Here is a 27,911-nt window from a genome sequence, read left to right on the forward strand (position 1 = left end):
AAAATATTATCTAAAAAAAATAACTTTTTAATCAGAAATATGCCTTTTGGGAATTACACACAATGACTTTTGTGAACTTTTAATGAAGTCGTTGCACTTTGGGAATCGCTGGATGAACTCGTGACTGGACGCTGGAGATCTGAGACACTTTATTAAACTTTAATCTGGGAGAGTGTGAGAAAAGTGTGAAAGAGTTAAAGAAAGCTGCGGGCGGAGCTCCGCGCTGCGTCACCGCGACCTTTAACAGGTGTCTCCTCCAGCTTCTTCCCACTTTCTCTCTCTCTCACACACACTCGCACACACTCCCGGAGCGCTTCCTGATCCGGAGCCCGTGCGGAAGCAGAGTGTGTTCTCTGCGGGGAGGGACGGACGGAGGGAGCTGCGGGCAGCCGCGGGGATCCGCGCCGCCGCCGCCGCCGCCGCCGCTGCGCGCACACGCGCACCGATCAGTCCGGCTCCGAGCTCCGGGATGGCGGCCGTGAAGGCTCTGCAGCAGTGGTGCCGGATCCAGTGCGACGGGTACCGGGACGTGTCCATCACCAACATGACCACGTCGTTCCGGGACGGCCTGGCGTTCTGCGCGCTCATCCACAAACACAGACCCGACCTGATGTGAGTACCGGCCCAACCCCGAACCGCGAACCGCGAACCCCGAACGGGAGCGAGTCTGACTCAAACACACACTCACACACTCCGGAAAGTCTCCAGAAAACTCAAGGCGGAGCTCAGGAGTTTTGGTTTCCTGCTTTACAAGTTTCAACTCCACGGATCTACAGAGAAAAAAAAAAAAGAGAAAGAAAGCTTCCAGTCTGCTCAGACTTTAGGAACAGATTATAATCCGCGTTAAATGTGCAACTGGCTGTTCTTTTAATGCACCGTGAGATAAAAGTGACAATGTTTCAAATCGATCAACTTTATTGATCATGTGCAGGAAATGACAACGCGATCTTTAGATCTGTAAAAAATTAATAATACTGGCAAGAAACATGAACGGAAAGTGTGATTAGTCATAACTGATTCATAGAACATTGTGATTATTTAAAAAGTAATGACAGCAGCAAACAGCTTGAAATGCTGCTGGTGGAAACTGGAGATGCTCACACTGTGTGATTTAGTGAAAACGTTGCCGTCTGAACAGGGCCTTATAAATAACCACAGTGGGAGAGAGAGAGAGAGAGACCGAGCTCCGAACTGGTTCACTCATTCTTTCTTTTGTGTAGAAATGAATTGATGCTGTCAATCAGAAGGTTTGACCTAATGATGACAGTGACACCAATCCAGAATCAGAGCAGCTATGCCATGAATGAACAGAGGCTCATTCCAGATACACTGATCCAAAACTGAGCCAGGTTCATATCCTGTCCAGGTTCAGGCCGTCCAGAGTCCAGATCCAGTTCAGACTGGTTATTAACACACAGATCTGGCAAATGTTTAAACCGCGAATTTAACTGAGTTCTCCTCAGACTGATTTTTCTGGAAGTCTAACGACCTGGTTTCCATTGATCTGGTCCTGATGAGGTGGAGTCTGTGTGTGGATAACCCAGTTTGATGAGCACGAGCCTGTCATTTTACCGTGGAGTCTGACAGCGTTTTCTTGGACCGCAAATCACCTCTTGGCCTGAACGGCGAATGGGTTTGGCGCCCGGCAGCGGCTCAGCCGCTCCCCAGGTAGCTCGGGTGGTTTGTCCTGGTAATGGTGAGCATCTGGCAGGCCAGATTAAATATCTCAGTCCAGGATTGTTTGGACGACAGAATCGGGGTAAATTCAATTTTCCCAGTGTGGGTGTGCCAGAATAACGCAGGTCCACTTTCAGCCCAAGGTTAATTCGCCACACACGCTCCATCGCTGCTCCAACTGCTGCTGAACTGCCGCGTGATGCCATCAGACGGCCATTACAATTAGTTCAATGCAAATAAAACCGAATTGGATTGAAATTCACCAACCTGGTGGTCCAAATCCTCTCACCCAGGAAGCACTGGCTGGTTGGATATTTTCATGTCTTTGTCTGTGCTCTCTAAATCCTTTAAACAGACCGGTTGTAGATATAATAGTCTCCACAGCAGCCAGATCTGCTGGACATCATGATATACATATCACACAATCCTTGGCTGATCTCTGGAGGGAAACGTGAGCGTTTGACCGGGGGCTGCCGCTATCTCCAGGTCAGAGGTCAGGTTCATTTGTCCCGTAGCTGTGAAGGGAAGGGGACACTTTCCTGGCTCTGTTTTCTGTCTTTGTTGGGACAAAATGCTGGGAACTGTGGGTAATTTATGAGCCCTCCAGTGTTTTCAGGATGCAGTTCAAGGAGGCACAGAGCAAAGGGCAAACCTTGGCTGGTTACTGAAAACATGTGAACATCCTGGAGACTCAGAGCAAACAGTCCGTCCTCAAAAGCTGCTGATGTTGCATAAGAAAAGAACGATCGTATCTTTGACAGTAAATCAAAGGTTCATCTCTGAGTGTCAATAGGAAGTAATTTGATCAGCCCTTTTTTTTTGTTTGTTTCCAGACTATTTTTGCTATCAAACCGGCAGTTTCCACCGCGGAACAATGGCTGGGCTGTGAAGTGCGTTGGCACCGGTTCCACGTGGGGCCTTGGACTCGACCTTCATTTTTCAGATATTCCAAAGCCTCCGCTCATCGTCTCCCACTGAACGGTGGCCAGCTTCACACAGACTGGCCTGGTTCTGCTCCAGAGGGGTCATTAGACAGACAGACAGCGCTGCTTTCATTTCAGGAGGAGACGCAGCTGCTCTCCGTTCCAGCGCCCACCCCCCCGTTACCCCCCCCCATCCCGCCCTCAGCCTCAGCCAGACCAGCATGGCAGCACGCTTCATGTTTACATGACTAAACGCGGGTTCCAGGCTTTTTGCTCAATATAGCCACTGTGTTAAGTGCAGGCTGAGGCCTTCCAGCGGCGGAGCGCCGGCCCGCCGGCGGCCGTCACGCCGCTCATGTGTCTCGCTGTCATTGTCACGATGTGTGCAGAAGTTGAGGAAGGTATGCGTGACTCGACAGCATGTGTCCGGTCCGTCCGGCTGGTAAACAGATGAGGCAGGAGGGGATGTTGGATCACATCTGCTTTATTATTCATGTTCTTTTTTTTTTTCTGCTCTGTTGCAGCAATTACGATTCTCTGAAGAAGGAAAATGTCTACGACAACAACAAACTGGTAAGACACGTTTCCAAACTGCATTTCGATCCCACATTCGTGAACACAGACTGCAGCTCTGCCTCTCATTTCTTTTGTTTTGAATCTGTAAAGCTGGTTTTGCTCACTATTTTCATCGCAGAATAGAATATATGAATAGACGTGGATGAGGGTATTTAAATGTGGGATTGCTTTCCCTTCACATTTGTGGATTTTCTGCTGGCCCGCTGGCGTCACCCGCAACCTAAACACATGTTGCGAGGTCAACTGGTGACTGTAGTGTGGTTTTCAGTGTGTGTCCCGGTTATACACACTGGGATTGACTTCTAAAAGGAATGCTCATTAAAAGTAGCAAAAATACTGTGAGACTGAAGAACTCAGTGCAACGTGTTGGGATGCAAAGTGATGCAGACCCAGTAAAAGCTGATAACACCCACAAACGAGGAAGAAGCTGAAGGAAAAGGTTGTCCTTCAATTTCAATCTCCCACCTTGCTTCCCACCTCGTTTCCCACCTCGTCCACATTTTAAGGAGCTCTTGTCAAATAAAATGACACAGGACTGAACAGAGTTATCTAAATGCACCAGAGATTAGAGGAATTCCTGCCGCTGTTTTTGACTCCTTTTATACATTTACTGAGGTCTTATTCTACGAATGAGTGAAGTGAAGAAGAGAAGCGAAACGGTTTCTGTTTCTCAGCGTGAGAGCTGATAAGTTTATCTCTTATTTTCCCGTTGATTTCAGACGCAGCAGAATCATTATCAGTGAAACAGTGAGCAGGTTTCATTCGTCAGCTGACTGACAAATTTATAGCTTATTTGAAATCTTAACATTTTTATCTCCCGGCCAGATGAAGCTACTACATCTAGTTCGATTGAATGCTCAGTAAACATCCTCAAACAACGGCGATATGGAGAGTGGAGAATACCTTGAAGTCATAATTTCCTCACGGATGTGTGTTGACTCATTGGAAACCACCGAGGTTCTCCAGAATCTGAAAGCTCTGTGTCGATTGTGGCACAGAGGAAAAATAAATACAGAACACTTTCATTTTCAGACATTGTGTTTCAGCCTTTTCACTTTCATTTCATTTCCCTCTGAAGCTGCTTCATTTGTCTCAAGCTCTGTGACTGAGAGAAGCTCAAGTTAAGAGAATAAATGTGGAAAAAACTAATAAATAGTTGTCACTCTTGCTGAATTTTGGCTTAAACTGCAAGAAAGCACAGCTGGTAAACTGTTCTTATGGTTCATTTAATGAACTGCTCAAGACAGACCAGTCCAGTCTGAAGTCCAGGGTGCAGGTTAAATGGGTGTGTCTCAGTCCTCTTTATGTCTTTAGTATGACTTAATGGGATCATGTGAATTTTTATGGTTATTTACAGGCACGTGTTTAGCAGAATCATAATACTGAAAATGCATATTTACTAAGCAGTAGTGAAAGTGACAGCTGAAGTTCAGCAGTGAGGGCAATCCTGGCGTAATAAATCATTTCTGTCTAGCAGGATTGGAATGAAGGCATTGTGAAGTGAGCCGTTGCTGTAATAACTTTCAGTTTCACTAGTAACGTACTTGGAGATGATTATTTTAAATACACAGACAGTTTGTTGTTGATGCTTCAGCATTAGCCATAGTCTTTTTTTGTTCTCTAGTCAAGTGATGCTTAATGCAGCTGATATGATCGCTGTTTCTTCTGAAGTAATTCAGATTGTGAAAAAATTATGACATGAACAAATATGAAATCTAAGCGTGTGCATGTGTGTTGTGTGTACACAAATTGTGAAAAACATGGTATGTTAGTTTGCAAAGATATGCCTAACCTTAATTCAGAAAAGTCCCATTGTTGCATCACATCAGCATCAATACTAAAATAGATGGTGAAATATTGATATAGCATACTACTACTAGTAATAAAATAATCATAAATATTGTAAGATACTAATAATACTAAAGAGAAAGGGAAAACATATATTACATGTTGTTCTCTAATTTGTGCATATTTATATGATTAATAACAATATAACCAACTATACAAACAAAGATGTTGAGAATTTACAGTGAATATAGACATGTATTTATATATTTGCAATGCACATATACAGCCTTACACAAGAGATGTACATTGTGTGTAAATGTGGATAGTAGAGACATGTGAAAGCTCTCTGGTGTCCCTGTAATGTACTGTCGAGTGCATGTGATGAATAAAACATGATTTTATATAAAACATTTTACAGTGTTGTAATGGCACTGCTGCCTCGTGAGTTAATTATCAGCTTTGGAAAGAAACAAACATGGATGCTGCTGAAAGTATTTTAATAACCACGTAGATAATACACCTGAGAAGAAAAAAAAACTTCAATCCTTCCTCAAATGAGTTCATGTGGACACGCAGCAGTACAAAAAAACACAGCACAATAGATTAAGATCTGGTTTTCGGAGTTGAATAGCACAGCAGATGTCTTTCTTTAGAAAAACAAGGTACCACTAATGTTCCAGATCACACCTCATTTTTTTGAACAGACACACCCAGGAGTGCTTGAATGCATATTTTCTTTCAAAGCAACAGAGCAGCAGATGTGAAAATGATGGTATGGTTTTAATAAAGATATTTCCTGCACAGTGTGCTGCAGCGTTTGAAGACGGTCAGTGCTGTCTTCTGCATTTATATGTTTTTTTTTTAAAATATCTTTTACATTTCTGGACAGGCATTCGGGGTTGCAGAGCAGGAGCTGGGAATCCCTGCGCTGCTGGATGCAGAAGACATGGTGGCTCTTCGGGTTCCCGACCGACTCAGTATCCTGACATATGTCTCTCAATACTACAACTACTTCCACGGGCGATCGCCGAGTGAGTGCTCCAGTCTTTCACTGTGTCCCTCTTTGCTTTCGACCGTCACCTCATCTGTGCCTCTGTGTTCTCGTCTGCTCTCAGTCGGTGGGATGGCAGGTATAAAACGTCCTGCTGACGGTTCCACCGATGAGCCGTCGGGGAAGAAGAACCAGCCGGTGACGTCCAGGGTGTTCCCCTCCTCTAAACCTGCCCGAGAGAACAGCCCTCCTCCGTCTTCCAACATCACCAGGCCTGCTCCTTCACCAAGGCAAACCAGGAATTCAGCACAGGTCAGCTTTTCTTCAGGACTGATCAAAGCGACATTCTGGAGACGTCGTGATCTTAGAGTCCTTCATGTTGTCTTGAAATGTTCCATCCGGTATTGATAAAGACGCCCTCACACCTTCTGTCGTCCCATTTTCAGAACGTTCCAGCTGAGAAGTCCCATCAGGTTGGCACCCTGAGTAACAAATGTGTGTCATGCAACCAGCATGTTCACCTGGTGCAACGACAGCTCGTGGACGGAAAGCTTTACCACAGGCACTGTGCAAAGTAAGGATCAGTCGGCTTGAATCTTAGGCTACCTTTCTTCATCTATTGAGCATTTTCCTCAGTACTCATCTGCGTTGGCTTTTCTGTCTTTCAGGTCGTTGACGTCCACTCTTTCGCCTCTTCGGGATTTACCCACCAACACTCAGACTTCTAGATTCAGTCCTCTAACAGGGTCCAGTAAGCCCAACACCAACACTCCTGCTCAGACGTCTTCTCAGCTTGGCCCGTCATGGCTGAGAGACAAACCAACCGACTCTCGTGCTTCGTCGTCTCCGTCTCCTTCCCGAACCGAAACCAGTTTGTCTTTGACAGCTAAAGAAAGCCTGTCAGACAAACCCCGCACCACCAATAATGTCGCCAGGCCTTTTACTTCCCCCTCCTCTCCCCGACCTGCATCAGGTCTCTCTTCCACTGTTAGGGAAAGTCCGGTGGACAAACCTCACTCTACTCCAGGCGTTTCCAGTCGTTTTACCTCTTCAGGGATTGTTTCTGCTGCTAAAGAAAGCTTGACGGACAAATCTGGCACCAGCGGCTCCAGCCCTTTCAACTCTTCGTCTTCATACCAGCCTGCATCAGGTACGTCTTCCCATGCCAAAGAAACTTCTTCCAGTGTCTCCAGCACATTTTCTACTTTGTCTGATTCCAATGAATACAGAATGGGTAAGTCTTACACTACTCCCGATGTCTCCAGCACTTTGACATCCTCATCTTCTGCCTGGTCTACATCAGGGCTTTCTTCTGCTGCTCAGGAAAGCCCAACAGTCAAATCTTCTTACACTTCTGAAGAAGCTTCGACAGGCACATCTCAGTTTACAAAAGAAAGTTTAACAGATAAATGTTCATTCACGTCTTCATCTACCGAATGGCATCCATCAGGGCTTAGTTCCACTTCTGCTCAAAGTCCTCAAGACGAATCTCTCATTGCTACAAATCTTACAGATACATCTCGTACCACTACCAGTATCTCCAGCACTTTTACAACATCATCAGGGCTTCCTTCCACTTCTGTGGAAAGTCGACAAGACAAATCTGTCACAACTACAAATCTTGCGGACAAAACCTACACCACTCCCACGGTCTCCAGCACTTTGACATCTTCATTTTCCGAAAGTCATGAATCAGAGCTTCCTTCAGCTGCCGTAAGAAGTTCAAGGGACAAATCTTTTATTGCAGCAACTCATACAGCTAACAGTGTCTCGAGCACGTTTTCCTCCCAGCCAGAACTTTCTTCCTTTTCGAAAGAAAGCTCAACAGATAAAACTCATGACACAAATGAAGACCTAAATGAATCCGTCAACACTTTCAGAACCAAGGAAGGTTCAGTGGACCAACATCTCACCACTCAGAGCATGTTCAACCCTTTTCTGTCTCTGTTGTCTACCCAGCATGCATCGGGTGTTTCTTCCACTATTGCTGAAAGTCCACAAGACAAATCTCTGATCACTTCAAATCATACAACCGAATCTCACACCACTCCCAGTGTCTCCAGCACTTTCATGTCTTCATCTTCTGACCAGCATGCATCACTTCTTCTTTCTACTATCAATGAAAGTTCAAGGGCTAAATCTTGGACTAATGCTGAAACACCAACTGACAAATCTTATACAACTAACAATCCCACCTCTCTCATTCATTCCTTCCAGCCAGAGCTTTCTTCCACTACTAAGGAAAGCTCAACAGACGAAATTCACAATACAAAGGAAGAAATCAGTGAATCCCGCACCACTTTCACAGACAAGGAAGGTTTAATGGACCAACATCTCACCAGTCAGAGCATGTTCAACCCTTTTCCGTCTCTATTGTCTTCCCAGCATGCATCGGGTGTTTCTTCCACTACTGTTGAAAGTACACAAGACAAATCTCTGATCACTTCAAATCTTAGAAGCGAATCTCACACCACTCCCAGTGTCTCCAGCACTTTCACATCTCCATCTTCTGACCAGCATGCACCATTTCTTCCTTCCACTGTCGAGGAAGGTTCAAGGGATAAATCTTGGACTGTTGCAGAAAGGTCAAAAGGCAGAACTTATGACACAAATAAAGACACAGATGAAACCCGCACCACTTTCTCAACCGAGGAAAGTTTAGCGGACCAACATCTCACCACTCAGAGCGTCGTCAGCCCTTTTCTGTCTCTGTTGTCTACCCAGCATGCATCGGGTGTTTCTTTCACTACTGCTGAAGGTCCACAAGACAAATCTCTGATCACTACAAATCTTAGAAGCGAATCTCCCAACAGTTCCAGTGTCTCCAGCACTTTCACATCTTCATCTTCTGACCAGCATGCATCAGGTCTTTCTTTCACTATCGAAGAAAGTTCAAGGGATCAATCTTGGACTATTGCTGAAAGTTCAACTGACAAATCTTATGCAACTAACAATCCCACCTCTCTCATTCCTTCTTCCCAGCCAGAGCTTTCTGTTACTACACAGGAAAACTCAACAGAGAAAACTCATAACACAAACCAGGACTTAGATGAAACCCGCACCACTTTCTCAACTGAGGAAAGTATTTTGGACCAACAACACACCACTCGAAGCATCTTCAGCCCTTTGCTGTCTCTGCTGTCTTCCCAGCATGCATCGGGTGTTTCTTCCTCTACTGCTGAAAGGCTAGTAGACAAATCTCTCATGACTTCCACTAAGGAAGAAACTTTAGAAAGCACATCTTGCACTGCTACCCTTACTGAGAAAGGTTCAGCCGACACATTTAATACCACTCCTGATATCTCCAGCGCGTTCACCTCCTCATCTTCCTCTCGTCACGCATCAGGACTTTATTCCATTATTCAAGAAAGCTCAATAGAAAGAACCCCTGATGGAAACACAGACAAATCTCGTTCCACTTTCACAACTGAGGAAGGTTTAATGGACCAACATCGCGTCAGTCAAAGCATCTTCAGCCCTTTTCTGTCTCTGTTGTCTTCCCAGCATGCATCAGATGTTTCTTCCACTGCTGCTGAAAGTCTGCCAGATGAATCTCTCATGTCTTCATATCCTACAAACACATTTGACACCACTCCCACTGACTCCAGCACTTTCACATCGTCATTCTTCGACCAGAATGCATCAGGGCCTCATTCCGCTGCCGACGAAGGCTCAGCAGACAAATCTCAAGTGTACAAAGAAAGTTTAACATACAGATGTCATCCAATCAGCAGCACCGTCATATCTTCTTCCCAGCCAGATCACTCTCCCACTACTGATGAAAGCTCAACAGACAAAGACATGGATGAATCTCACACCACATTCACAACCAAGGAAAGCTTAGTGGACCAACACCACATCGCATCAAGCATCTTTAACCCTTTTCTGTCTCTGTTGTCTTCCCAACATGCAGCAAGTCTTTCTCCCACTGTTGATGAGAATTCAATTGACATATCTCACATTACTTCTAATATAAAAGAAGAATTAAAGGATACATCTCACTCCACTGTCACAACTACAGGAGGTTTAGCAGACAGATCTCGAACTACAACAGAAGGTTCAAAAGAAGAATATCATGTTGCATCAACAGAAGAGGGACCAACAGAAGATTCTCACATTCCTAAAGAAAGAGTGACAGACATATTTTGGACAAATAAAGACAGGTCGCAAACCCCTAAAGAAGACTCCTGGATCACTAACGAGAGCTCAAGTGTAAAATCTCACATTATTTCCAATGTAGGAGATAGTCCAGCAGACAGAGCAGGGTCTCTTTCTACTACTCAGGAAAGTCCATCTGACACAGCTCACATTGCTTCCACAGAAGAACATCCAGCAGACAAATCTCGATCTACTACAGAAACTTCAATAGAGAAATGTCAGGCTACTGAAGACGATTTCACAGAAAAGTCCCAAATTGCTTCCACTGCTAAAGAAGGTTCAAATCACAAAGCGGGCACTAATGAAGAAAGTTCTAAAGAAATATCTCACATTGCCTCAACAAAAGAAGACACAGCTCGGATCGCTAATGGCAGATCAACACCCTCTACAGAAAACTCAATAGACGAATCCCAAATCATGAATGAAAGTCCAACTGAAAGATTTCTCTTGACTATGAAAGAAGGTTCAAAACAAAGTCCTCCAAACACATCTCACATTTCTTCTGTAAAAGAAGGTTCAACTGACAAATCTCACATTACCTCAACAAAAGACGGTCCAGCTGACAAATATCTCAGTCCTGAAGAAAACTCAACATACAAAGCCTGGATTACTAAAGAAACCATAAAATCTAAATCTCACAATACTTCCACTAACAAAGAAGATTCAAAACCAAATCCAACAAACAAATCTCACATTACCCCAGCAAAAGATGTTCCAACAGAGAAATCTGACAATCCCGAAGAGAGCTCAACATACAAAGCCTGGATTACTAATTACACCCTAAAATCTAAATCTCACAATACTTCCACTAATGAAGAAGGTTCAAAACAAAGTCCGCCCAACACATCTCACAATTCATCTATAGAAGAAGGTTCAACAGACAAATCTGAAATTACCTCTACAAAAGATGGTTCAGCAGACAAATCTCACAGTCTTGAAGAAAGCTCAACATACAAAGCCTGGATTACTAAAGAAACTCTAAAATCAAAATCTCACAGTACTTCCACTAATGAAGAAGGTTCAAAACAAAGTCCACCAAATACATCTTACATTTCTTCTGTAGAAGAAGGTTCAACAGACAAATCTCACATTTCCTCAACAAAAGATGGTGCAACAGAGGTATCTGACAATCCTGAAGAAAACTCGACATACAAAGCCTGGATTACTAAAGAAACCCTAAAATCAAAATCTCACAATACTTCCTCTAACGAAGAAAGTTCAAAACAAAGTCCTCCAAACACATCTCACATTTCTTCTACAAAAGATGGTCCAGCAGGCAAATCTGACAATTCTGAAGAAAGCTCAATATACAAAGCCTGGATTACTCAAGAAACTCTAAAATCTAAATCTCACAATACTTCCACTAATGAAGACGGTTCAAAGCCATGTCCACCAAACACATCTCACATTTCTTCTTTAAAAGAAGGTTCAACAGACAAATCTCACATTACCTCAACAAAAGACGGTCCAGCAGACAATTATCTCAGTCCTGAAGAAAACTCAACATACAAAGCCTGGATTACTAAAGAAACCATAAAATCTAAATCTCACAATACTTCCACTGACAAAGAAGATTCTAAACCAAATCCAACAAACACATCTCACATTACCCCAGCAAAAGATGTTCCAACAGAGAAATCTGACAATCCCGAAGAAAGCTCAACATACAAAGCCTGGATTACTAATGAAACCCTAAAATCCAAATCTCACAATACTTCCACTAATGAAGAAGGTTCAAAACAAAGTCCGCCCAACACATCTCACACTTCATCTATAGAAGAAGGTTCAACAGACAAATCTGACATTAATTCTACAAAAGATGGTCCAGCAGACAAATCTGACAATTCTGAAGAAAGCTCAATATACAAAGCCTGGATTGCTCAAGAAACTCTAAAATCTAAATCTCACAATACTTCCACTAATGAAGAAGGTTCAAAGCCATGTCCACCAAACACATCTTACATTTCTTCCGTAAAAGAAGGTTCAACAGACAAATCTCAAATTTCCTCAACAAAAGATGGCCCAGCAGACAAATATCTCAGTCCTGAAGAAAACTCAACATACAAAGCCTGGATTACTAATGAAACCCTAAAATCAAAATCTCACAGTACTTCCACCAACAAAGAAGATTCAAAACAAAGTCCTCCAAACAAATCTCACGTTTCTTCTAACAAAGATCAAACAGAGAAATCTAGGACTGCAAAGCAAAGTTCAACAGACAAATCTCATATGACCTCAACAGACAAATCTCAAACTGAAGAAAGCTCAGCCTACAAAGCCTGGATTACGAAAGAAACCCTAAAATCAAAATCTCACAGTATTTCCACAAAGAAAGAAGGTTCAGCAGACAAATCCTCTGTGACTCACAGCATCTCCGGCACAGTCACATCCACATCTTCTCCCCATCCTGCATCAGAGCATTCATCCAGAGCCAAGGATGTGAAAGAAAGTTCAACAGACAAATCTCAGAGTACAGAGAAAAAGTCACCCGACAAGCCTCGGATCAGTTCCACTGCTGAAGAAAAATCTCATACTCCTAAAGAGAGCTCAACAGACAAAATCCAAGCTACTAAAGAAGGTTCAACAGATATATCTCACATTAATTCCACTACTAGCAAAAGGTCAACAGATGCAGCTCACCCTACTTCGACTCCGAAAGAAAGTCCAGCAAACAAGCCTCTCATTAGTTCCACTGCCGATGAAGGTGCAACAGACAAGCCTCAGATTACTTCCACTAGTCAAGAAAGTCCAGCAGACAGGTCTCATTCCACCCACAGTGTCTCTGGCAGCAACACATCCTCATCTTCTACACAAACTACACAAGGGCTTCCATTCACTGCCAAGGAAATGTCAGAGAAGTCTGGCATTACTTCCACAAAGGAAGGTCAAACAGATGAAGCTCAAATGGTTGAAGAAAGTTCCTCAGTCAAAAGCCCCACTGCTGCTGAAGAGTTAGCAGACGCCTCCCACAATGCTTCCACTGCAAAACACCATTCGACGGCTGTATCTCAGACTGCTAGAGAAAGTCCAACAGAGAAATCTCAGATTACCTCAGCCACTAATAAAGGTTCAACAGATGCGTCTCACATTACTTCCACCACTGAAGAAGCTTCAACAGATGAATCTCAGGATGTTAAAGGAGTTAGAACAGACGAATCTCCCATACCTTCTGCTGCTGAAGAAGGATTGTCAGGCACATACATTACCTCCAGCCCTGTAGGAAGTTCAACAGACAATTCTCCCAATACCTCAAACATGAAAGCAGGTTCAACAGATACATCTCAAGCTACTTCCTCAACTAAAGAACTTCCAACAGACAAATCTGGCATTGCTTCTACAGCTCAAGAAGGTTCAGTAGACATGTCTCAGGTTTCCTCTTCTATCAATGAAGGTTCATCCGATCAGTCCCCTACCGATCCTGCCATCTCAAGCTCTTTCTCTTCTTTGTCTCCTTCTCGGCCTGCATCAGGTCTCTCTTCTACTGCTAAGGAAAGACTGACGGACAAACCCAACACAATCCAAGGCGTCTCCAGCGTTTTTACCTCTTCGTCTCCATCCAGACTAACGTCGAGTCTCTCCACAGTCACTACCACGTCTGGCGGCACCAGGCCGACTCCTGCTCCTCGTACCTCCACTATCGCAGAAAAGACGCATCAGTCCAAACTCAAGTTCTTCGAATCTGACAACTCCGCCAAAGACGAAGAGAAGAAGACCACGACCAGCAGCTTGGACATAAATGTTGGTCGGGGTGGTAAGAAAGAAGAGGCCAAAGCTGGTCAGGCTGTCACTGTGGTTGTAAATGTTGGTGGTATCGGAGGTAAAGTGACGAATGAGAGCTCTGACAAGCCACAACATCAAGCTAAAGCGTCTGGAGCGGGGGAGAAGGTTGCTGCCAAACAGGACGGCAATCAGGCGAACAAGACAAAATCTTCAGCAGCAGCTTTCATCTCCCAGAAACTGGCCGAGGAGAGCGCCAACAACAGCAAGCCGTCGTTCACAACTGTGGCTCTGAAGAACACTGACAAGTAAGTGATCATGACATTACACTTATCTTTCTTCAAGATCTGGTGAGAAATCGGATTTATTACAGTTTCATTGCTTCTCTTCAGACCTGCATCTCAAACTGAGACACCAAAGAAGCCGACGGAGGGCGTCAGAGGACGGGTGAAGCTAAAAGTCGACCCATCCATTCTGGCCGACCTGCATCCCCCGGGCGACCCCTCGAGAACTTCCCCGAGCCCCTCCGGCCGAGGCGAACCGAGAGCCAGGACCCCAGAGAGAGGAGGAACAAAGTGTGCAGGTACATCTCCCAACACCTCCGGTTCAGCTCACACTGGTGGTATGTTGGTTCAATTTCTTAAGGAGGATTCTGTCGGTAAACGTCAGCAGAGGTGATGTTTTTTTTTTTCTGTCTGAGAAAATGCTGGAATTCTTAAACTGAACATTTAGCTGCCACTGTAATAAAGATTTAAAAGTTCCAGTCAGTTCTGGTAATGATTGCACTGTAAAGAGATGAAAACATTGCAGAATTAAAAAGAGAGAAAGAACAATCATGAGAGAATCGTGGCTAAAGACACTAAACTTCTTTTTCCTTTTTTTTGGCAATTTCCCTTTAAACACAAATACTACAAGGGCAGGCGCTCTGCCCACGCTTCACCTGTCTCCCTTTCTGTGAATGGATGATGGCCTGTGCGTATGGCGCTTTATGCCTGTGCATTCATTTCGAAACAAACTCTGGGAACATAAACTTGCAAATAAATCTTGATTTCTGTTCATCAAACCACACTGGATCTGTGAAGTAAAAAAAAAAGATAATCATGTTTCAGTGCTTTATTACATCCACGTCTGGAAATAAAAGTCACTTTTTTATAGTGCTGGTTGACAGTTTGCACCATAAAAGCAATCTGGAAGTGGCGCGACGTCTCGTATCGGCGCAGTGAACTCTGGCTTCAGGTTTCCCGGGTTTGTCTTCCTCTGTGTTTTGTTCACGTGGCTTCACGCTCCCGTTCCTTACGTCTCCGCCCGTCACCTGATTCTCTCAATCATTCTGGTTTTTGTTGGCTTTGTTCGCAGCGCTTTGTTTCTAAACCATGAAGATTTGCCTGTTTGGTCGTCATGACCTCTAGGCTGAATTATTCAGAAGCGGTGGACACTCCCCCTTTTTAAAGTCATGATCCGTCAGATTTCGTTTTGCAAAGTAACGTCATTGACTTTTAAGTCTTAGTGTGTTTAATTTGACAAATAATTTTGCAAATGAAATGTTAAGTTTAGTCGGATTGCGTGTGTGAAAGCAAATTTTTAGATGTTACAAACTTTTCAGAGCTGTCAGTCTTTAAAAACACAGAAATCTTGTTCAGATTAGTTCTTTTGTGGTACTTTTATTATTATTTTTTTTAATACTGTTCATCTGTTTTTCTCACCCTGATTTGAAGTTATTGCTGAAGTTTATTGTCAATAGTTCATTTTGCAATGAAACCACATATATTCAATTCATCTGAAGAATTTTCATTATTTTTCAGTATTATTCTTTTATTATTGCTGTTATCTGTTATTTTAGCTCAGAGACATGAAAGACATAAAAATCAAGGATAAGGTACTTTAAAATATTACAATATTTCATAAAATCTGATGTTTTTCCTAATTTGTTTTACCAAAGACCATTATTATAACATTTAAATTTTAAAGAAATTTACTTTACTTTTGACTTCAGCGATGTAGAAATAACTGCAGAAACAATAAACCTTTCAGATTGTTGCATAGCAGGCAATCTTTCACAGCGAGTCCACTCTCGCAGTTTGTGGTAACAAGTGTGAATTTTAAATAAGAAAACGGTTGAATTGTTTATCTACTAAAATATAATTAAAGTTTTTAACACGTCACCTTCGCCGCTGCCTTTCACTGCAGGTGATAAATGAGTTTCGAGATACGCTTTTCAGTAAGTTCATCATGAATAAATTGGAATAAAATAATTTGAATTATTACTTTCACGATCAACTTTACTAGTTTACCACAATGTCTGATTTCTGATAGAAACAGTGGTCTGTGTGTTATCTCCCTTTTTTTGCATAAATGCTGCATAATATTATTCATTGCGGGAAAGAAAAGGTTTAAGACTCTGTAACTGCGGAACAAACCAGTGAAGTTTAATGTGTTTCTTCAGCAGAAAAGGCGTCGCCTGCCGACTGGAGGTCGATGCTCAAACCCGTCTCCAAAGAAACCAAGTGAGGCTTGTTTCATTCTCTGACGTCGCTCCTGTTCTGCTGAGTCCCGTCCCGTGCTGGCTCTGGTTCCTGGCCACAGAGCGGCGACGGCGGGGGGCGCAGTGTGTGTGTGTGTGTGTGGGCTCTGAGTGTACCGACATCACGGAGCTCTTTTTTTTCCTCCTGATGCCCATCCATCCATCCATACGTCCCTCCGTCCGTCCGTCCCATGATGCCGTCCTTCATCCGTCTCTCCAATCGCTGCTCCCACAGGAAGTCTGGACCTGCTGCTCCTCCAAATGGCCCCGGCCGTCGCTCTGGGGCCGGAGCCGCTCGCTCTCTGTCCGTCCGCCACACGGCTGAGCGGAGTCCTCCGCGGTGCAGCATATGCTCCCTGCTCCGAGCTCATCGCCCCCCCCCTCTCGCTCTCATGAATCAAAACTAAAAGATGAATCTCCGGTAATCAGACTGTCTCTGGTTTTCCCTCCTCAGACCTGCCGATGCTCCACAGTCGTCTCCTCAGCCTCCGCCTCGCGGGGCTGGAAGGAGCTCGCTCGTCGGGCCGTCGGCCTCCTCTCAGCTCCCCGGTCCGAGCATCTCTGTCACGCCACCGCAGCCCAACAGTAAGGATGAAACACCCCCACCCCAAACTTCAGCATGGAAACCGTGTCAACAACCCGATCGCTTCAGTTCAAGTTTATTATTTTTCCTCTGTTGTCCGTGGAGAATCCCAACAATCAGAAAGTGAAATTTGTTGCATAAGTTCTTTTGAACTTTTCAAGGTAAAGTAAGATAAAGACACGGGGAAGCAAAACATGCTTTTATACGTCTCTCCCACAAATATTCTCACTCTGAATGAACTTTTCATAGTTTCCAGTGACTCAAGTCTTGTTTTTCCTGCATTTATTTTCTCCTTTTTTGTTCTTCAGGTTTTCAGAATGGCCAGAAAGACAAAACTGCAAATGGCACCAAGACGGAGTCGAAGGTTTCTAAGGTATTTCAACAAGTTTCACCGTAGATTTACTGCATGTTTTTCCCTCAGAACACTCTGAGGTCCTCTGGAGCTGCTCTGCTCCACATACCACACATCAAACACGCAAACTATTTAGTTTTTCTGCTTTCTTGGCTTGAAACAAACTGATAAGAGGAACATTTTTCAGTTTTAACCTTTTATGAGCCACATATGATCACTTCCAGATTATTCTTTGCTGCCTTAAAACTAAAATTTTTTGTTTTAGCAGTTAGAATTTGCATTAAAAAAATACATTTTTTGTACCATGGGGTGATTATAATGAATTTTAACACATCTAAATGAAAATTTTATCCTATTTAAAGATTGTGCATTGTAAGATATAATGCATTATTTGGTCAATTGGTTTCCGTTGTTTTTTTTCCATCTATTTAAATTAAGGACATTTAATTGTTTCAAATGTACAAAATTAGGTTTTGATATATTCCTTAACACCACCTGACTCTTATTACATGTACAAATTTGAATACAGAGTATCAGAATTTTAAACATTTGATAACCTCATTACAGACAGACAGATTTTGAAGATTCTGGTTCAGATGGACAAATAATTTTCCACACTGGCAACTGTCACTGTGCACAGACAGACTGAGATACAGACAGACGGCTCTAAATACTCATCCATAAATAGCTTTTGCTACAATAATGAGAGACAGAATATTAGAAAATGAAGACTTTGGGGCCATAGTCTTCATTTCCTAATATTTTGTCTCTTATAAGGGCTTGAAGTTATGATTTAAATAAATTTGAATGCCCTTTATTATTGAAAATTAGCATATTTTTATTTTTATTTTTTGTTATTTTAGTGTTATGTGAAGAACTTGGTGCCCTCTGAAAAGAGATTCTTCTTGTTCTGATTCTTAAAATGACCAGTAGTAGCAGCAGGTGGTGTAGCTCGTGATCTCTCACTAGGTGGCAGTAATGAGTCACTGTCGAAAAAAATTAAAGAAAAATATCAATTTATGAACTTAGTTAAGTCACTGTTAGAGCAAGAAAAAAATGCAATAAAGGTAAGACCTCAGTGATGGGCTGTTTATTTATTCTTTCTTCTTATTGAGCTGTTTGGACCTTCTCTGTGTTTCGTTTTGACTCTCGTGTGTCGACCTGCAGATGAAGCCGGACTTCATCCCCAAAGACGAGATCCTGAAGGAGCTGCAGCAGATCGAGGACAATCTGAACGAGCTGGAGAAGAGAGGAGTGGACCTGGAGATGAAGCTGCGCAGCAGCGAGGGCGGTGAGGGCAACACACACACACAAACACACACACACACACACAGAGGGTACTCACGTCCTGTAGCCTGTACCAGCCTCCTCCTCAGCAGTGTCAAATAAAGGCAGAGCGAGAGGAGGGGGGTGTGATATGGGGGGGATTAACTGTTTGTGTTTGTGTGTGTGTGTGTGTGTGTGTGTGTGTGTGTGTGTGTGTGTGTGTTTGTCAGAGGGTGACGATGACTCTCTCACGGATGAGCTCATGGTCGAGTGGTTCAACTTGATCAGGAACAAGCAGGTGGCCATGCGCCGGGAGTCTGAGCTGGTCTACATGTGAGTACGCACGCACACACACACACACACACACACACACACACACACACACACACACACACACACACACACACACACACACACACACACACACACACACACTTAGCAGAGGGGCGTGCCACTATTCAGCGATCAGCCAAACAGACTTGTGTCCAGAAGGCTGACAGTTTGAATTCCCAGTGTCCTCCCTGCTCCCTCCTCCCTCCTCCCTCCTCCGTCCCACCGAGGACCGTCCTGGAACACGCCGGCTCGGCCCCCCCGCCGACCCGGTCCGGCCCGGTCCGGCCCCCCCCTGCCGGCCGCCGGGCCCCCACACAAGTGTGAAGCGGGCAGCTGCTTCAACCTCACACACAGCTCTAATTGCTCATGAGGATGTAAACATTTCTACATCACACTATAAACAGTATTTAATCAGACACGAGTGAGCCGTCTCCCCCGTCTCCCCCTGTCTCCACTGTCTCCCCCCCGTCTCCCCCTGTCTCCACTGTCTCCCCCCCGTCTCCCCCGTCTCCCCCCGTCTCCCCCCGTCTCCACTGTCTCCCCCCGTCTCCCCCGTCTCCCCCCGTCTCCACTGTCTCCCCCGTCTCCCCCCATCTCCACCATCTCCCCCTTTTTAAACTGTTGGTTTCTCAGCATATTGTTGATTTCGAGCACATAAACCAGGCATATTAATTATAAAATATGAAGTCCATGCATGCTGATGTGAATTTCAGACATGCCATTGCTCTTATCCATTAGACGAACTGCCTTATTTCCCAGAAGTCCTTGTGGCAGACGTGCAGGTTCCCAATGTAACTCCGCTCTTAAAGTACAGAAAAGTTGACACTTGAGAATTTGTAATTTTTTTTGTGATTTCAGCAGTTATTCCAAGACGTCTTTCCACTTTTTCAGATTATTTGGTTAATTTAGCATTTTATAATTTGTTGTCTTCATCAATTTCAGTTGTTTAAAGCTTTGATCATCACTTTTTCTTTTAGTTTTCCATCTTCATAAATCAAACCCGCTAATTTCAACTCTTCTGTTTTTTAAATGTTTTTGAAATCTTGCCTATTTCTCATTCCTAGTTTTTTATGACTTTGTTTTCCGATCGTTTTAGCTATTATACCCTTCTTGAACGATTTTAACCATTTTAAAGACGCCTCCAGTCGATTACTTGCAGGATTCACACACCTTCACACCCGTTAACCAAACAGGCGTCTTTGGACCGTGTGAGAAGGCCAGGGGACAGAGAGAACAGAAAAAAGCCATCAACACAGGGAGAACATGCAAACATCACACAGAAAGACTAAAGTTAAAACCAGTCTCCTCACTGTGAGGCAGCAGTGTGAACCACTACACATCTGTACACCCAACCATGAACATTTCTGATGTCAAATTATGAAAATAGAATAATTTTTTGTGTAATCCGTAATTCATAACAGACGAATAAGAAGTACAGTTGGATGTGAGGTGTCTGCTGTAGCATAGAACGGTTGAATATCAGGCAACAGTTTGTATTTTCTTGTTTTTCTGTATTTTTAATATATCAAATCCAAACATAAAAAGAAAATATTTGATGCTTTGTATGTCAGTGGCTGAATTCAGAAATAGTATAATTATAATTTATGATCAACACTCACAATTTGCATATTGCAGCAACAATGAGCTGTGATGAATTATGTTTCCACGAACTGTGTTTATGCTCTGGATAACATATTTATATATATCAGATGGAGCCAAACGCACATTATTTTATGGTATCAGGTCGGTATAAAATGTAAGAATGAAATGAAATCAAGGCATCTGTCAGTTCAGGCTGCAAAACACACTCTTGATTGCAAAAAAAAAAAAATTAACAAACATCATGCTGGTGAAGATTTGACCCAAGAAGAGAAAGAACTCTCTTACTTTGGAGGTTGAAAGCACAAAATCCATCATGTCATACAGGAAGCTGTTATCAGCTGGAAACTGCAGACAGGCTGTGAAGAGTGTGTGTGTGTGTGTGTGTGTGTGTGTGTGTTCAGTGGAAGGACTCAGGAACTGGAGGAGGAGCAGCCGACCGTGGAGCAGGAGCTCCGGAGGCTGATGGAGAAACCGGGTGAGGCCTGCAGACCAGCAGAACCAGGACCAGTCAGAAACACACTCGTCAAGACTCACCTGCGTGTGTGTGTGTGTGTGCGTGCGTGTGTGTTGTGTGTGTGCAGAACATTTGAAAACGGCGTGGGACAAAAGGAGGGAGGAGCAGCTGATGGCCAAGCTGGTGGAGATCGTCAACGACAGGAACGCCATCGTGGAAGGTCTGGACGAGGACCGGATCAGGTGTGTGAGGCCCTCGGCTGCGGTTCGATGGTTTGAAAATCCTCGTCTTGCTCAACGGCTTCCAGTCGAGTCACCAGCTGTCAAACAGTTTCCTCTTTCTGAACGGATTCTCCTCCGTCCAGAACGTCAGGACTTCCTGTTTGGATGTTTATCTGCACCAAGAATGTCGTCCCGTCAGTCAGTGGGTCAATCCCATCATGCTTTGCTCTGTGACGTCGAGCGTGACGCACTCTTAAACTGATTCAGCGACTGTTTCACAACCGGACTCAGCAGCTATATAGCCCATAACTCAGAACTAATTCACTTCAAAACTAACTAAAGTACAAAGTATCAGAGTAACTAACTCAGTAACTAACTGATGCAGTCATTCACAAACGCTGGAATAACTATCTCATTAAGTAACTCACTCAATAACACACATATTTTAATTCACTCTGAAATTATTGTTTAAGATTAAATTAAATTGTTCCAACTAATGTATGAATGTAAACGAGGGCTGAAGTAACACTGAAGCTGAGATAAATTAAACTTCACGCTACTAAAATGAATAAAACTAACACTAAATGAAGGTCGAAGTACTTTTATAGGTGATTTAGAAAATAGATAAAATCAGTGTTGAAGCTAAAATATGTAAGGAAACTTTAATCAGTGTTGAAACTTTAGTTCTTAACTTGAGTTTTTATGATGAAGTGATTTCAATTTGGGGCGAAAGAAAAAAAACAATTTGACTGTAGTTTGACAAAACCTCGTTTTCCATTCCGGTTTGAAGAGGAGGTTCCTGCACAACAAGGCTCTGAAACCCAGAAATCACTCTTTCCCTCCAACATTAATCTCCGTTATGTGAATCAGAGCTTCTCACGTTTCACACTTTACGCTCTCACTGGTGAAAACTGACAATCTGTGTGTGTGTTTGTTTTTCTCAGGGAGGGAGAGGAAGACGAGCAGCTCGACAAGATGATGAGGACTTTCAGTGAGTGTCTTCATCCTGTGAGCGATGGCCTCGACTTGGAGAGACGTGTGTGTGTGTGTGTGTGTGTTTTACTGTGTTTGCATCGCGTCTGATCTAATGAACATTAATGGAAAAAGCACCAAACACAAGCGCTCTTTCAGTCGGCGGCGTTCCTATTAGACAAATGGATAATCTGACCCGGGCCTCATTTGCATATTCATGACGGCGACAGAAAGCGGCGCCGAAACTGGAGAGATTCACGGAACTCCGCTGAAAGGTCACGGTGTCGCAGCCAGTCAGCGCCGTCCGTGGGCTTAAACACTATCCGTTTCAATTTGGGCGCGCTCGTGAAGTTTGGCGCTCGGCTCGCGCTGTGGGTGTTTGTTGTTTCACAAACAGGACGGAGGATGCGGCCCGTCGCCTTGTTTACACCGACAAAACAAATCAAATCCATCCCAAAATGTCACGCTGGATGTTTTCATCGGGCCTGATCCCTCAGACTCTGCTCAGCTTCCGCCGATCGTCTCTCGCTTGTAAACATGTTGATCTCACATATCGGTGGAAAAACGTTTATTACTGACGAGCGATGCATGAAACCATTATGACTCAGGATGTTTAAAGCAGGAAGTGAGTTCCAGCTGTCTCCAGAACTCAGAATTCAAAGTTACTGTAGAAAATAAATAACTGGGTTTGTTTTTTTTTTTTTTAATAGTGGCTGCCATTCCTAAATTGTCCACTAGGGGGAAAACGCAGCAGAACTAAAGCAGAGTTGTCAAGTTTATTATAGTTTTAAGGCGCTTGTTTTTAAAATGTTTTTTTTTTTTTTTTTGCATTTCCACAATTTGTGATCAATATGTTTAGATTTTTATACATAATTTCTAATTATTAGTTTCTATTTCATAAGTTTTTAATACAATCCAGAGAAAGTCGCTTGTTTTCATTGCAGAATCTGTCACCCCTGAGCAGACAGGGGTTCACATGACTTTTTTTTGTAAATTTTAGACATTTTATCTTGTGTTTTTATTAAATAATCATGAAATATGAAGACATGAAGTGATCATTGTGGAGTGGCCAATATTTCTAATTTACAATGAAAAAAAACATGTTGAGTATAAACTAACTCGGCAGCAGGTCTCCTGGTTAAAACGGTTCAATCGGTTTTCAGCTGGAGGTTTCAGAGCCACCGTTCTTCAGTTTTGTTCACATCTTTAACATAATCAGAGCAGGATCGAACCCCAGGCTGTTGGTTACATCTCCTGTGGCCCCGCCTCCTCAGATCGTCTCTGACTTTCAGTGAACAGAGGAACTTTTCAGCTGGCTTTCCCCGCTGCGGACGGTAGTGACGGTCATCAGGAAGTAGATCCTTCAGTCTGTGCACATTTAAAGAAGCGAAACAGATCTGAAGCTTCAGGACTTTGTTCTCTCTCTCTCTCTCTCTCTCTCCCTCTGTCCCTGTCTGTCTCTGTCTCAGGCATTAAGAAAGACAAACCAGCGAAGAAGAAGTCTCCGATGTCCAAACTGTTCAGCTGGGGAGGCAAGAAGGAGGGATGATGCTCCGCCGAGCTCGCCGCCGCCGCCGCCTCCTCTGATGTTTGTGCTGCTTAACGTCACTGTGCTCAGGCTGTGATTCACGGGATAACACAGGGAGGGGCCAGCCACTGTGTGTGTGTGTGTGTGTGTGTGCGTGTGTGCACGTGCAGTCTGTCATCTTCAGCACGTCACCGGAGAGACGCCCTTCCCTCCGTCCGCACCGCGTCACTCAAGATCTGACGGTACTCCTGACTGCTGTGACACACACACACACACACACACACACACACACACACACACACACACACACACACAGGATGTTGAGGGGTGAATGACTCACCAGCCGTGATGTGATTGGGTTCAGTGCTCCAGTTGTTAGTTTTAATCCCCTTCTAGTCTTAAGCTGTCTACTTAATGCACACGCACACACACACACACACACACACACACACACACACACACACACACACACACACACACACACGCTGGCAGCCTCCTGACTGGTGCAGCTCATTGATCTGCTGTTGCAGGCTGTGTACAGTAACACTGCTGCTAATGGGAGCGAGGGCAGCAGACTCATTACCGGGGTCGCGCGGCCTACAAACCACCGGCGACCGGACCGTGTCGCCGCCGCTCCGCTCGCCGCCGTCTGACCTCGCCGGGCTCGTCGTACGTTTCTCTACAGAGCCGCTCCAGCATGGATTTTTGCTGGAGCGGTTTTCAGACGCTCGTCTGGGACGGTGGCGTTGTTACAGCGAGTTGATCTTCGGTGAAGATTTTCCAGAGATTGATTATTAGAACATAAGATGCAGTTTCTTCACTTTCTAAGTGTTAAAATAACAGAAACATTTTCCACAATGTGCATTCAGTAAGATTTTATCCATTTTTTTTGACTCTCCAGCCTTTTTTCTTTTAAAGATTTTGAAAGTTACAGTCTGTTTACGCCAACTGGTGTTTTTTTTTTTTTTTTTTTAATGAGTTTTTGTGGCTGATCCGAGCAAATGGATCCATCAGCTGCTGTGACTTATAACTGTAAATATTCGGTGCACTTTCGTGAACGTTAGAAATGGTCCACATTGGATCTGTTACTGCGTGTCGGCTCAGTGCTTTATTATGATGTGTAAATCAGCCGAAGAAGCACTGAAACTTCCAAGATTGTATATTTGTGAATATTCTCAAATGTTCGGGTGACTTACAAAGTGGAAAAGGATTTTAAATAAGTTAATGTAGTAAATGTGCTTTGGTTTGAAATAATAAAAAAAATAACATCTCTCATCAGTGGAAGAGTTTTCTGTTGTGGCTCAGTGGGTAGGCGGGTCGTTTTTCAGTGGAAGTGATGCAGGTTTGATTCCCCATCTCCAGTCCTCACACATGTCAAACAAAATGAAAATAACGTTACTTTGCAAGAGACTTTTAAAGCTACACACAAACTACAAAATAAAAATTTAGGAAATGGAAAAACTGTGTTAAAAAAAAAAAAAAAGCTCAGGAAATACAGAGAGTTTACCTTTTTCAAAGATATTTCTAGGTAATTGTCCTCAGGATTGTTCTAATGATGTGCTGCACATTGGTATAATGGTGTGAACTCTGTAAAAAGCAAGAGAAACTGTGCTTTAAAGCCTTTCTCTGCAGTTTGCTGATTCTCCCGCAAACATTTCATCAGATTCTTGAATGAATCTGTATTTTCGAGGGATCTTAGTATGACTTGAATCTAATAGAATAAAAACACAGACTGTATTCATAATGACACTCTTAACAGCATTTTCCTAGTTTAATTTCATTTTGCAGCTTCGGATTTGTTTTTTTTTTTTGTCAATGAAACCATCAGAGCAGTAGTGTTAAAGCTGTAGTGTCTCCACGTGGCCACTAGGAGGCAGCATGAGTCTTTTCATGTGACGAGCGTTTCTCAGTGAAGAACGTTGGAAAATCCATCAATCATTTAGTTTAAGCGGTTTATTTGCTCCTAATTTATTCTTTTGCACATGTGCTATTGAATTAAATTTAAATTTTTCATTTTTTTTTCTTTTCTCACTCCAGGAAGTTCGAACAAGTTCGTCACCTCACATGTCCACGCTTGTTTTCCATTATTACCACAGAACGTGTTTTTTTTTTTTTTTTTTCATTTATTTTGATCATATATGAAAAACCTTCAGGCCCCACGCCCTGCTGTCCAGCCTAGAATCATACAACACATGTACGAAAAAATAAAATGTGGCCACAATGTGCATCTCCTTTCTAAATGTACTTCTATTAAAATATTCAAATAAAATCTCAAACTGATGAAGCATGTTTTTTTAAGCTGTTCTGAAGTACAAACGTTTATTTCCATGAAATGTTATAAAACAAGGGAGAAAAGTCCACTTTCTTTTTTTTTATGTGCAAATGTAAACCATCACATAAAACTACTCACTTTATTATAAAACTGTTTTTTTTTTTTTTTAAATATCTAATCTCAGATGCATTCAGCTCATGGAAAAAGACAAAAAAACATCAGCACTGGTTTGACCTGTATTTATTCAGTTTTTTTACGGCCTGATTTTTTTCCTGCAGAGGTGGAAATCTTCAAAACTGACCTCAAGTACAACTACTTCATAGTTGTATACTCAGTATTTTATATAGAGTATAGTGAGAAAAAAAAAACCAGGTAAAAGGACAAAATATACAGTGCATCAATCACTTTTTGATCAGTAGATGTTTGATTTAATTCACTTCAGTATAAAACCCATAAATTAGTTACATTTGAAATTAATCAACAATAAACTTTTTAAAAAAATGAATCACAGGGTCCATAAATCATAGATAAGAATTATAATTATTTTTTCCCATAAAAAAAGAATCCAGACCTCCTGCGATTTCCAGCTGTAGTTTGATTAATATTCAAAATTGTGTGCACTTAAAAGTTAAATATGAGTAAGAGTGCATAATTTAAGAAAACTAAAGCATCTTAAGTCAGTACTTTCTAACAGAAATGTGAATGTTTGTGTTTATTTTCTCCTTTTGTAGTTGTATGTGTGGCTCCTAGTTATTTGCATTGCATTTTGAGTCGAATAAAAGCCATCCTGTTTCACCTTCAGATATTAAAAACACAATTTTCCATCACATTAATGAAGCGACTGCACAGATTAGCACCGGAAACCGAGCAGTTGGAGTCATTTTACCTGTAAGAGCTGCGGGTGAAGCGGAGGGGGGAAAGCCTGCATGCAAAAACAAGCTGCCGTGCACACAGAAACTAAGCTTTTAAACACAGGAACAATTTCTCTGCTACAGTTCAAATATCCAATTACACGAGTGAAGAGAGGAAGGAGAAAACATTACAATAAAAGCAGAAAAGAGCAGGGAAATTGACTTTCAGCTTCCCCTTGTTGTTTTTCAAAACTGTATTTTAGTGTGAAAACACAAAAAAAAAGTGTGTAATCTCCCCCTGTGTAAAGGCAACATCTGTTCCTGTTGTTATGTGTGGAAATGTTTGTTGATTCCTCCCTCAAAGCGTGATAAAATGTTCCATCAGCGAGCCTCCGTGTGTCTGAATCAATCACGTCTCTGCTTAACTTTGGAACATGTTTATCTTCCAAGGGGTGAAAATGCGCCTTAAAGTGGAGGCGCCGTCGTAATGTGGGAGACCGACTTTGAAGAGGTTCATTTCCATAGCGCAGTGGGCCGCCACGTATTATTCACACAGACTTATGAACACCTTAGTGGCTTTTCGGGTTTCTGTTCCAACGTAATGAAATCGAGCCGTCCCTCGTATCTGTTTAATCCAGGTTAACGTTGTATAATCGCCACATCAGCAGTTGGTGTTGTTGTTTTCTCAGGCCTTCGCGGCCTTCTTCCTCACTCTTTTAAGTTTTAAAAGGAAGCCGTGTTCACAATTTGACGCATCTGTTTTCTTCACTGCCCCTCAGAAACATTTATCTTCTCTCATTTGACGCTGCCTTCCATCAAAATCTTATTTTTATCCATCATTTCTGTTTAACTTATATTTCTTCTGGGATTATTTCCACCTTTGAAAACCACTTTACACACTCTGGACTTAGAAACATTGTGAATTATTTTAAAGTTGTCTTTTTGTCTATTCATTAGCTCCTTTTAGGTCGCATATTTAAAGTTGCATTATGCATCATGCCTCTGTTGTACATAGGGTGGCGCTGTTGAGCTTCTTTCGCTCCACTTTCCCTCTCGTCTTGCTCGCTGAGATTTGCCTCCTCATCTTGCGGTGGTCTGATGAGACAGTGGCGTAACGCTTTTACCG

The 27,911-nt window shown here is 42.9% G+C and overlaps 1 protein-coding gene across 5 annotated transcripts; it reads left to right on the forward strand.

Moving 5' to 3' along the window:
- Positions 1-288: 288 nt before the first annotated feature.
- On the forward strand, positions 289-24,937 carry LOC115390267 (MICAL-like protein 2). Of its 5 annotated transcripts, none has more exons than XM_030094064.1 (17): positions 289-612; positions 3,125-3,173; positions 5,854-5,995; positions 6,080-6,267; positions 6,402-6,529; positions 6,624-7,105; positions 13,583-14,138; positions 14,223-14,413; positions 16,274-16,334; positions 16,806-16,936; positions 17,243-17,307; positions 18,454-18,577; positions 18,783-18,885; positions 20,889-20,962; positions 21,069-21,183; positions 22,107-22,153; positions 23,604-24,937. In XM_030094064.1, the coding sequence occupies exons 1-17, from the start codon at positions 470-472 to the stop codon at positions 23,681-23,683; spliced, it is 2,679 nt and encodes an 892-aa protein (XP_029949924.1). In that variant the 5' UTR covers positions 289-469; the 3' UTR covers positions 23,684-24,937. The 5 variants fall into 5 exon arrangements, with proteins under 5 accessions (XP_029949924.1, XP_029949925.1, XP_029949923.1 ...); XM_030094065.1 differs by having other exon boundaries at positions 13,697-14,138; XM_030094063.1 differs by lacking the exons at positions 289-612; positions 3,125-3,173; positions 5,854-5,995; ... (1 more) ...; positions 6,402-6,529; positions 6,624-7,105 and adding an exon at positions 7,171-11,896 and having other exon boundaries at positions 12,095-14,138.
- Positions 24,938-27,911: the final 2,974 nt, after the last annotated feature.

Source organism: Salarias fasciatus, chromosome 6 (genome assembly GCF_902148845.1).
Source record: "Salarias fasciatus chromosome 6, fSalaFa1.1, whole genome shotgun sequence".
Taxonomy (NCBI): domain Eukaryota; kingdom Metazoa; phylum Chordata; class Actinopteri; order Blenniiformes; family Blenniidae; genus Salarias; species Salarias fasciatus.

What these genes read in the sequence shown, in the direction of transcription:
- LOC115390267 (XM_030094061.1), top strand. Translation starts at nt 7,186, where the DNA reads ATGGGTAAGTCTTACACTACTCCCGATGTCTCCAGCACTTTGACATCC. An exon ending in GCTCTGAAGAACACTGACAA is followed by an intron (nt 14,139 to 14,222) that starts GTAAGTGATCAT and finishes GCTTCTCTTCAG; the next exon opens with ACCTGCATCTCAAACTGAGA. An exon ending in GCTGCGCAGCAGCGAGGGCG is followed by an intron (nt 18,578 to 18,782) that starts GTGAGGGCAACA and finishes TGTGTTTGTCAG; the next exon opens with AGGGTGACGATGACTCTCTC.